General features: G+C 42.8%; 2 protein-coding genes across 2 annotated transcripts in view; one reads left to right on the plus strand and one right to left on the minus strand.

Moving 5' to 3' along the window:
* The window catches only part of LOC128704906 (ras-like GTP-binding protein RhoL), a 62,163-nt gene extending 49,616 nt beyond the window's left edge, over positions 1 to 12,547 (minus strand). Inside the window, exon 1 of the mRNA XM_070104330.1 lies at positions 12,446 to 12,547. The gene's annotated coding sequence lies outside the window, so the exon portion shown is untranslated. The remainder of the gene's footprint in view (positions 1 to 12,445) is intronic.
* Positions 11,618 to 12,646, plus strand: part of LOC128704905 (uncharacterized) — a 69,471-nt gene continuing 68,442 nt past the window's right edge. Inside the window, exon 1 of the mRNA XM_070104329.1 lies at positions 11,618 to 12,545. Within this exon, the coding sequence (XP_069960430.1) occupies positions 12,131 to 12,545 (415 nt within the window). The 5' untranslated portion in view covers positions 11,618 to 12,130. The remainder of the gene's footprint in view (positions 12,546 to 12,646) is intronic.

Genomic DNA, 12,646 nt, shown 5'->3' on the forward strand with positions numbered 1-12,646 from the left:
TTAACATTCAGTCTTAATAACCCTCGTGTAGTAGACAGACTTGTTAACATTCAGTCTTAATGACCCTCGTGTAGTAGACTTGTTAACATTCACTCTTAATAACCCTCGTGTAGTAGACTTGTTAACATTCAGTCTTAATAACCCTCGTGTAGTAGACAGACTTGTTAACATTCAGTCTTAATAACCCTCGTGTAGTAGACAGACTTGTTAACAATCAGTCTTAATAACCCTCGTGTAGTAGACTTGTTAACATTCACTCTTAATAACCCTCGTGTAGTAGACAGACTTGTTAACATTCAGTCTTAATGACCCTCGTGTAGTAGACTTGTTAACATTCAGTCTTAATAACCCTCGTGTAGTAGACAGACTTGTTAACATTCACTCTTAATAATCCTCGTGTAGTAGACAGACTTGTTAACATTCAGTCTTAATAACCCTCGTGTAGTAGACTTGTTAACATTCACTCTTAATAACCCTCGTGTAGTAGACAGACTTGTTAACATTCAGTCTTAATGACCCTCGTGTAGTAGACAGACTTAACATTCAGTCTTAATGACCCTCGTGTAGTAGACAGACTTGTTGACATTCAGTCTTAATGACCCTCGTGTAGTAGACTTTGTTAACATTCAGTCTTAATGACCCTCGTGTAGTAGACAGACTTAACATTCAGTCTTAATGACCCTCGTGTAGTAGACAGACTTAACATTCAGTCTTAATGACCCTCGTGTAGTAGACAGACTTGTTGACATTCAGTCTTAATGACCCTCGTGTAGTAGACAGACTTAACATTCAGTCTTAATGACCCTCGTGTAGTAGACAGACTTGTTAACATTCAGTCTTAATGACCCTCGTGTAGTAGACAGACTTGTTGACATTCAGTCTTAATGACCCTCGTGTAGTAGACTTTGTTAACATTCAGTCTTAATGACCCTCGTGTAGTAGACTTGATGACATGTAGCCTTAATAACCCTCGTGTAGTAGACAGACTTGATGACATGTAGCCTTAATAACCCTCGTGTAGTAGACAGACTTGCTGACATTCAGTCTTAATGATCCTCGTGTAGTAGACAGACTTGTTAACATTCAGTCTTAATGATCCTCGTGTAGTAGACAAACTTAACATTCAGTCTTAATGACCCTCGTGTAGTAGACAGACTTAACATTCAGTCTTAATGACCCTCGTGTAGTAGACTTGATGACATGTAGCCTTAATAACCCTCGTGTAGTAGGTAAGTTTTAAACCCAATTAACCAAGCAGTTCTGTACCCTTGACTACAGTAGCCTTAGTAACCGTCGTGTAGTAGGTAAGTTTTAAACCCAATTAACCAAGCAGTTCTGTACCCTTGACTACAGTAGCCTTAATAACCGTCGTGTAGTAGGTAAGTTATAAACCCAATTAACCAAGCAGTACTGTACTCTTGACTACAGAAACATTGACAAGAAGAAAAGCGAGAAATTTAAGTCTACTAAGTATTATTTGACTGACATATGTCGACATCCACGTCATTCCGATATTCATTCACCTGTCGTCCATTCCATCATCCTGAGTTTTGATGGGCGGATGGAGTTCAATTGGTTTTTTGACCAGACAAGTGGATATTTCCCATACTTCCATTTTCCCAAAATTATTTTTATACGATATAAAAAAAAATATCGTCAGATAAATTGCATACACCATGTCAGTTTTCGATATTTTTTTTCCTTATTCGCCGGTATTCTCCCGGTCCGGGTCTTTTCCAAGTAGTGGTGACCCGACCTTGGCTCCCTCTCTGGGGAGTATCCCGAGACGTCAGTCTCACATGGGAGGAGGTACAAGTATCCCCTCAACTTTGGGACCAACTGTCACCAGGCCTAGCCACATCCCCCGCCCTCACGGGGCTCGTAGGGATAAGCTAGGCCTCTGGTTTCGATATATTTTGAATATCTATTGAACTAATGAAATTTAAAACAAAAATGCTTGTTCCGATAATATATATTAATTTCATGATGGTGTCCAGTCAACTATTTTAACAAATTTCGAAACAGGCAGAGATGATTTTCAGCTAGGAAATTTATCTATTGAAAGGTTCTCAATTTTAATGGTACAAATTGGAACAAATTGGTTCGTTATGAGGACCTGAACAGCTTACTGGAACGAATTATGTTCGTAACTCGAGGTATCACTCGACTGATACGACGTGCGACTTGGATTTGTTGTAGAGGCTTCAATGAGCCACTTACAGCAATACAGAGACAATGTACACACCTACAACAGCCACTTACAGCAATACAGAGACAATGTACACACCTACAACAGCCACTTACAGCAATACAGAGACAATGTACACACCTACAACAGTTACAGCAATACAGAGACAATGTACACACCTACAACAGACAGTTACAGCAATACAGAGGCAATGTACACACCTACAACAGCCAGTTACAGCAATACAGAGACAATGTACACACCTACAACAGTTACAGCAATACAGAGACAATGTACACACCTACAACAGACAGTTACAGCAATACAGAGACAATGTACACACCTACAACAGTTACAGCAATACAGAGACAATGTACACACCTACAACAGTTACAGCAATACAGAGACAATGTACACACCTACAACAGTTACAGCAATACAGAGGCAATGTACACACCTACAACAGCCACTTACAGCAATACAGAGGCAATGTACACACCTACAACAGTTACAGCAATACAGAGGCAATGTACACACCTACAACAGCCAGTTACAGCAATACAGAGGCAATGTACACACCTACAACAGCCAGTTACAGCAATACAGAGGCAATGTACACACCTACAACAGCCAGTTACAGCAATACAGAGGCAATGTACACACCTACAACAGCCAGTTACAGCAATAGAGACAATGTACACACCTACAACAGCCACTTACAGCAATACAGAGGCAATGTACACACCTACAACAGCCAGTTGCAGCAATACAGAGACAATGTACACACCTACAACAGCCAGTTACAGCAATACAGAGGCAATGTACACACCTACAACAGCCAGTTACAGCAATACAGAGGCAATGTACACACCTACAACAGCCAGTTACAGCAATACAGAGGCAATGTACACACCTACAACAGCCAGTTACAGCAATACAGACGCAATGTACACACCTAGAACAGCCAGTTACAGCAATACAGACGCAATGTACACACCTACAACAGCCAGTTACAGCAATACAGAGACAATGTACACACCTACAACAGCCAGTTACAGCAATACAGAGGCAATGTACACACCTACAACAGCTACAGCAATACAGAGGCAATGTACACACCTACAACAGTTACAGCAATACAGAGGCAATGTACACACCTACAACAGCCAGTTACAGCAATACAGAGGCAATGTACACACCTACAACAGCCAGTTACAGCAATACAGAGGCAATGTACACACCTACAACAGCCACTTACAGCAATACAGAGACAATGTACACACCTACAACAGCCACTTACAGCAATACAGAGGCAATGTACACACCTACAACAGCCAGTTACAGCAATACAGAGACAATGTACACACCTACAACAGCCACTTACAGCAATACAGAGACAATGTACACACCTACAACAGCTACAGCAATACAGAGGCAATGTACACACCTACAACAGCCAGTTACAGCAATACAGAGACAATGTACACACCTACAACAGCTACAGCAATACAGAGGCAATGTACACACCTACAACAGTTACAGCAATACAGAGGCAATGTACACACCTACAACAGCCAGTTACAGCAATACAGAGGCAATGTACACACCTACAACAGCCAGTTACAGCAATACAGAGGCAATGTACACACCTACAACAGCCAGTTACAGCAATACAGAGACAATGTACACACCTACAACAGCTACAGCAATACAGAGGCAATGTACACACCTACAACAGCCACTTACAGCAATACAGAGGCAATGTACACACCTACAACAGCCACTTACAGCAATACAGAGACAATGTACACACCTACAACAGTTACAGCAATACAGAGGCAATGTACACACCTACAACAGTTACAGCAATACAGAGACAATGTACACACCTACAACAGCTACAGCAATACAGAGGCAATGTACACACCTACAACAGCCAGTTACAGCAATACAGAGGCAATGTACACACCTACAACAGCCAGTTACAGCAATACAGAGGCAATGTACACACCTACAACAGCCAGTTACAGCAATACAGAGGCAATGTACACACCTACAACAGCCAGTTACAGCAATACAGAGGCAATGTACACACCTACAACAGCCAGTTACAGCAATAGAGACAATGTACACACCTACAACAGCCACTTACAGCAATACAGAGGCAATGTACACACCTACAACAGCCAGTTGCAGCAATACAGAGACAATGTACACACCTACAACAGCCAGTTACAGCAATACAGAGGCAATGTACACACCTACAACAGCCAGTTACAGCAATACAGAGGCAATGTACACACCTACAACAGCCAGTTACAGCAATACAGAGGCAATGTACACACCTACAACAGCCAGTTACAGCAATACAGACGCAATGTACACACCTAGAACAGCCAGTTACAGCAATACAGACGCAATGTACACACCTACAACAGCCAGTTACAGCAATACAGAGACAATGTACACACCTACAACAGCCAGTTACAGCAATACAGAGGCAATGTACACACCTACAACAGCTACAGCAATACAGAGGCAATGTACACACCTACAACAGTTACAGCAATACAGAGGCAATGTACACACCTACAACAGCCAGTTACAGCAATACAGAGGCAATGTACACACCTACAACAGCCAGTTACAGCAATACAGAGGCAATGTACACACCTACAACAGCCACTTACAGCAATACAGAGACAATGTACACACCTACAACAGCCACTTACAGCAATACAGAGGCAATGTACACACCTACAACAGCCAGTTACAGCAATACAGAGACAATGTACACACCTACAACAGCCACTTACAGCAATACAGAGACAATGTACACACCTACAACAGCTACAGCAATACAGAGGCAATGTACACACCTACAACAGCCAGTTACAGCAATACAGAGACAATGTACACACCTACAACAGCTACAGCAATACAGAGGCAATGTACACACCTACAACAGTTACAGCAATACAGAGGCAATGTACACACCTACAACAGCCAGTTACAGCAATACAGAGGCAATGTACACACCTACAACAGCCAGTTACAGCAATACAGAGGCAATGTACACACCTACAACAGCCAGTTACAGCAATACAGAGACAATGTACACACCTACAACAGCTACAGCAATACAGAGGCAATGTACACACCTACAACAGCCACTTACAGCAATACAGAGGCAATGTACACACCTACAACAGCCACTTACAGCAATACAGAGACAATGTACACACCTACAACAGTTACAGCAATACAGAGACAATGTACACACCTACAACAGCTACAGCAATACAGAGGCAATGTACACACCTACAACAGCCAGTTACAGCAATACAGAGGCAATGTACACACCTACAACAGCCAGTTACAGCAATACAGAGGCAATGTACACACCTACAAAAGCCAGTTACAGCAATACAGAGGCAATGTACACACCTACAACAGCCAGTTACAGCAATACAGACGCAATGTACACACCTACAACAGCCAGTTACAGCAATACAGACGCAATGTACACACCTACAACAGCCAGTTACAGCAATACAGAGACAATGTACACACCTACAACAGCCAGTTACAGCAATACAGAGGCAATGTACACACCTACAACAGCCAGTTACAGCAATACAGAGGCAATGTACACACCTACAACAGCCAGTTACAGCAATACAGAGGCAATGTACACACCTACAACAGCCACTTACAGCAATACAGAGACAATGTACACACCTACAACAGCCACTTACAGCAATACAGAGGCAATGTACACACCTACAACAGCCAGTTACAGCAATACAGAGACAATGTACACACCTACAACAGCCACTTACAGCAATACAGAGACAATGTACACACCTACAACAGCTACAGCAATACAGAGGCAATGTACACACCTACAACAGCCAGTTACAGCAATACAGAGACAATGTACACACCTACAACAGTTACAGCAATACAGAGGCAATGTACACACCTACAACAGTTACAGCAATACAGAGGCAATGTACACACCTACAACAGTTACAGCAATACAGAGGCAATGTACACACCTACAACAGCCAGTTACAGCAATACAGAGGCAATGTACACACCTACAACAGCCAGTTACAGCAATACAGAGGCAATGTACACACCTACAACAGCCAGTTACAGCAATACAGAGACAATGTACACACCTACAACAGCTACAGCAATACAGAGGCAATGTACACACCTACAACAGCCACTTACAGCAATACAGAGGCAATGTACACACCTACAACAGCCACTTACAGCAATACAGAGACAATGTACACACCTACAACAGTTACAGCAATACAGAGGCAATGTACACACCTACAACAGTTACAGCAATACAGAGACAATGTACACACCTACAACAGCTACAGCAATACAGAGGCAATGTACACACCTACAACAGCCAGTTACAGCAATACAGAGGCAATGTACACACCTACAACAGCCAGTTACAGCAATACAGAGGCAATGTACACACCTACAACAGCCAGTTACAGCAATACAGAGGCAATGTACACACCTACAACAGTTACAGCAATACAGAGGCAATGTACACACCTACAACAGCCAGTTACAGCAATACAGAGACAATGTACACACCTACAACAGTTACAGCAATACAGAGGCAATGTACACACCTACAACAGTTACAGCAATACAGAGGCAATGTACACACCTACAACAGCCAGTTACAGCAATACAGAGACAATGTACACACCTACAACAGTTACAGCAATACAGAGGCAATGTACACACCTACAACAGCCAGTTACAGCAATACAGAGGCAATGTACACACCTACAACAGCCAGTTACAGCAATACAGAGGCAATGTACACACCTACAACAGCCAGTTACAGCAATACAGAGGCAATGTACACACAACAGCCAGTTACAGCAATACAGAGGCAATGTACACATCTACAACAGCCAGTTACAGCAATACAGAGGCAATGTACACACCTACAACAGCCACTTACAGCAATACAGAGGCAATGTACACACCTACAACAGCCAGTTACAGCAATACAGAGGCAATGTACACACCTACAACAGTTACAGCAATACAGAGACAATGTACACACCTACAACAGCCAGTTACAGCAATACAGAGACAATGTACACACCTACAACAGTTACAGCAATACAGAGACAATGTACACACCTACAACAGACAGTTACAGCAATACAGAGGCAATGTACACACCTACAACAGTTACAGCAATACAGAGACAATGTACACACCTACAACAGCCAGTTACAGCAATACAGAGACAATGTACACACCTACAACAGTTACAGCAATACAGAGACAATGTACACACCTACAACAGACAGTTACAGCAATACAGAGACAATGTACACACCTACAACAGTTACAGCAATACAGAGACAATGTACACACCTACAACAGTTACAGCAATACAGAGGCAATGTACACACCTACAACAGTTACAGCAATACAGAGACAATGTACACACCTACAACAGCTACAGCAATACAGAGGCAATGTACACACCTACAACAGCCAGTTACAGCAATACAGAGACAATGTACACACCTACAACAGACAGTTACAGCAATACAGAGGCAATGTACACACCTACAACAGTTACAGCAATACAGAGACAATGTACACACCTACAACAGTTACAGCAATACAGAGACAATGTACACACCTACAACAGTTACAGCAATACAGAGGCAATGTACACACCTACAACAGTTACAGCAATACAGAGACAATGTACACACCTACAACAGTTACAGCAATACAGAGACAATGTACACACCTACAACAGTTACAGCAATACAGAGGCAATGTACACACCTACAACAGTTACAGCAATACAGAGACAATGTACACACCTACAACAGTTACAGCAATACAGAGGCAATGTACACACCTACAACAGTTACAGCAATACAGAGGCAATGTACACACCTACAACAGTTACAGCAATACAGAGACAATGTACACACCTACAACAGCCAGTTACAGCAATACAGAGACAATGTACACACCTACAACAGCCAGTTACAGCAATACAGAGACAATGTACACACCTACAACAGCCAGTTACAGCAATACAGAGACAATGTACACACCTACAACAGTTACAGCAATACAGAGACAATGTACACACCTACAACAGTTACAGCAATACAGAGACAATGTACACACCTACAACAGCCAGTTACAGCAATACAGAGACAATGTACACACCTACAACAGCCAGTTACAGCAATACAGAGACAATGTACACACCTACAACAGTTACAGCAATACAGAGACAATGTACACACCTACAACAGCCAGTTACAGCAATACAGAGGCAATGTACACACCTACAACAGCCAGTTACAGCAATACAGAGGCAATGTACACACCTACAACAGCTTATACGTAGAGCTTTATCGCGACTTAATAAAGCTCTACAAGAGGCTCTGCTTCATATAGTCTCTACATTCCTAAAATATTTGCTCTGCTTGGTTAAGATTCTGTGCGGATTTTTAACCCCGGAGGGTTAGTCACCCAGGATAGCCCAGGGTAGGGAAGGGTTAGTCACCCAGGATAACCCAGGGAAGGGTTAGTCACCCAGGATAACCCAGGGAAGGGTTAGTCACCCAGGATAACCCAGGGAAGGGTTAGTCACCCAGGATAACCCAGGGTAGGGAAGGGTTAGTCACCCAGGATAACCCAGGGAAGGGTTAGTCACCCAGGATAACCCAGGGAAGGGTTAGTCACCCAGGATAACCCAGGGTAGGGAAGGGTTAGTCACCCAGGATAACCCAGGGTAGGGAAGGGTTAGTCACCCAGGATAACCCAGGGAAGGGTTAGTCACCCAGGATAACCCAGGGTAGGGAAGGGTTAGTCACCCAGGATAACCCAGGGTAGGGAAGGGTTAGTCACCCAGGATAACCCAGGGTAGGGAAGGGTTAGTCACCCAGGATAACCCAGGGTAGGGAAGGGTTAGTCACCGTGGATAACCCAGGGTAGGGAGGGTTAGTCACCCAGGATAACCCAGGGTAGGTAAGGGTTATTCACCCAGGATAACCCAGGGTAGGGAAGGGTTAGTCACCCAGGATAACCCAGGGTAGGAAGAGTTAGTCACCCACGATAACCCAGGGTAGGGAAGGGTTAGTCACCCAGGATAACCCAGGGAAGGGTTAGTCACCCAGGATAACCCAGGGTAGGGAAGGGTTAGTCACCCAGGATAACCCAGGGTAGGGAAGGGTTATTCACCCAGGATAACCCAAGAAAGTCAGTGCGTTATCGAAGACTGTCTTATTTTCAATGAAATCTTCAAACTTGTCTCCCAGGATGCGACCCACACTAATCCGCTAACATCCAGGTACGTACGTACTTGCTAGGTGAACAGGGGACAGCAGATACAAGGAAACACGCCCAATGTTACCACCCTTTCCGGGCATTGAACCACACACACACACACACCGTGAAGCGAGAGAGTTTATAGCCTGGGTTTATAGCCCCTGGACTACACCAGGGTCATCAAGGTTGCACGCAACCTTTCCTCCACAGGAGAAACAGATTAAGCTAAGCTCTCAGCATAAATCTGCGACAAATACAGCTCTCGGGCGTGCATATCCTGTGCTCTATACACAGTGGTGATAAAGCGATCGCAGTGGAGCAATGTGATTGATTACATACAGAAGACCCGTGATGGGTAACATTTGTAATGTTTCTTGACGAATAAAGCAAAAAATTGAAGTGGTATAGTCTTGACTGACAGTCAGAACTGGTTAAAAAAAAAAGTAAAGGCTGTCTGTTAAAACTAACAGTTGTTCCACGACCGGGTGATCCACCAAGGTCCGTGAAACCAGCAATTAAAACTATCCTACCGTTTCTCGTAACAATGATTACCTCTCATTTCCTAGGCGCTCTGAGACCCCTACGATTGAGCATAGGAGAGGAACAGAGCAACAGCGGCGTTACACTCATACATTTTACAAATCTAGCTATAACATTCGGTTACCTCAAGAGTCTTAGAAGAACATATAAGCACAAACACAGTAACCATGTCCGGGGAATTCAGAAAACTGTTATTCATTATATATTACACTGCCCCCGCCTCCAGGCGCTACTCATTCATGCAAACAAACTGGCATATTAAAGTAAGGACAGGATAGGTAAGTTACGTTAGCAGTGTTTCCTGACGCGGATCTTAGTGATGACCCACCACCTCCATCCCTTTAAAAATTAAGATTAACACATCTACTAAAGGAGAGGATAAAACCCATAAAAAACATACTAAAATATCTTAAAAAGACTAAAAGAAAAAAAGTAATATGAATCTGACACAGAAACTGGAGACGTAGAACGAATATTAAATTCCTGCAGTTATTTATTAACTAGAAATTAAATTGAAAAAAACATACCATTCATTACGAATTAAATGGAGTTCGGCACCGTGGAATTCTATTATATATTGTATTCATCTCAATGGAGGGAGAAGATTAAAACCCACTGGAAGTCAGTCCCAAAACCAGTCTTACAAGTATATATAATACACAGTAAGGTATATATTTCTCGGTGTATATACTCTGACAGGTCACTTTTATCCTTATCTGAGTGTTGTTGACTGGCAGTGAACAAGTGACATAACTCATATAACACTCGTGTAGTAGATAGAATTTAAACCTCATTAATCAATCAAAACCAGCAGGTCTGCTCTAATCACCACACCTTTCCTAATATGATTTATCAAAGCAGAGATGCTTCAATATACAAGGAAGGTCAGCATAGGCCACTATTGTGGCCCAAAATGAATGTTTATACAGACGAACCTAACACAAACATGACTTAGGTTAAGAAATAGGACAAGTGTTTCCTGACGCGGGTCTTAGTCATATGACCCACAGCTGGAGCTTTTGGTCATCTGACTGAGGCCTTCCACTGGCTTACCCCTCCACCCTTTTAAAAATAATGGCCATAGTTATAACTATTTCATGACTGTTACACGAGTTAAAGTCAGTGACGAAAAATCCTTCATGCCTTTGAGTGTCCTTCAACTGAAGCTCGCCACAGCCATGTGGGGGCGATAGATACAGCTGGGGAGGAAACAGATAGCTGTGGAGATAATATAAGACTGAGACAACAGTGCTGTCAGGGCATTAGCCTACTCTGAGGGCAACAGATCACTGCCAGCATAATAGACATGGAGGCAGTAGATCGGTGTGTGGGCAATAGATCAGCGTTAGGGCAATAGATCAGTGTGAGGGTAATAGACTGTTGAGAGGGTAATGGATCACTGCCAGCATAATAGATATGAGGGCAATATATCGTCGAGAGGGCAATAGATTGCTGTGAGGGCAATACCTCGGCTGAGAGGGCAGTTCCCACTGAGCTGGAAGCAAGCCGCTTCAGTCGAGGCTTGGCGGCCATATCGAACACATCTCTTCCCTGCTACCTTGGCACTCTCCTGGCTCTCAGTGCCAATACCTGGCCCTCAGTGCCAACTCCCGCAGCCTGGGTTGTGGCCGCACATCCCCAGTGGACAGTCTGATCAGCCAGGTTATTCCTGTCAGCAGATCAAAGAGCTATCGCAGCCTGGCTGGTCAGACACTAAGAAATAATCCAGTTTTCCCTTGAAAATAACGACTGTATTGTTTATTTCTAGTAAATTATTTCCTTCAACACAGATAGTGTACCATTTCATAAGAAATTATTTAATAATTTCAAGCTCATATTAATTGAAAAACAGTGCAAAATTTCGAATTTAGTGGGGGAAAAAATCTGAAAAATATATACATATATTTAAACCGTTTACTAATTTTATGTATAGTAAAAATAATTAAGATAACTGTAAATAAATGTATCGTTTAATTGTACTTTATTTATAATTTTAAGTGATAAAATATAAATTTAAGTTGCAGAATTTACCCAAAAAAAATGGCTGAGAAAGAGTTGGATGTAAATTATAACCTGTTAGAGGGTAGCTATGGTAGCAGCCAAGCGCCACTATCCTGGGTTAACACTGTCTTCGCCTGCCTCTCTGAGGCGTCCCACAAACTCAACCTTAGTGACCAGGTCACCAGCAAATTACAATCACTGGTCAACAACTCCAGTCTTTATACAGACATGGAACTTTATTGGCAGCTGGTTAATTTGTCTCTGTGGGGAAATATTAACGAAACTGAGTGGGAGAATACCGGAGACTTTTCCCTGGAAGACTGTCTGGGTCCAGGACCTCAAGACCGACCTTACCTTCTACCGTGGTGGCAACAGCTAACGTGGACGTTAGCCTTTGGCTCAATGCTTGTGGTGGCCGTCGGGGGCAACGCTATCGTAATGTGGATCGTCATTGGTGAGTTGAGAATACCTGAAACGGTAATATAGGATTATAAGAAAGCAGTGTGAGCAGGGTAATATTTAGTGAAGGCATTCAGAGAAACCGGTTATTTTTAT

Source organism: Cherax quadricarinatus, chromosome 91 (genome assembly GCF_038502225.1).
Source record: "Cherax quadricarinatus isolate ZL_2023a chromosome 91, ASM3850222v1, whole genome shotgun sequence".
Taxonomy (NCBI): Eukaryota; Metazoa; Arthropoda; class Malacostraca; order Decapoda; family Parastacidae; genus Cherax; species Cherax quadricarinatus.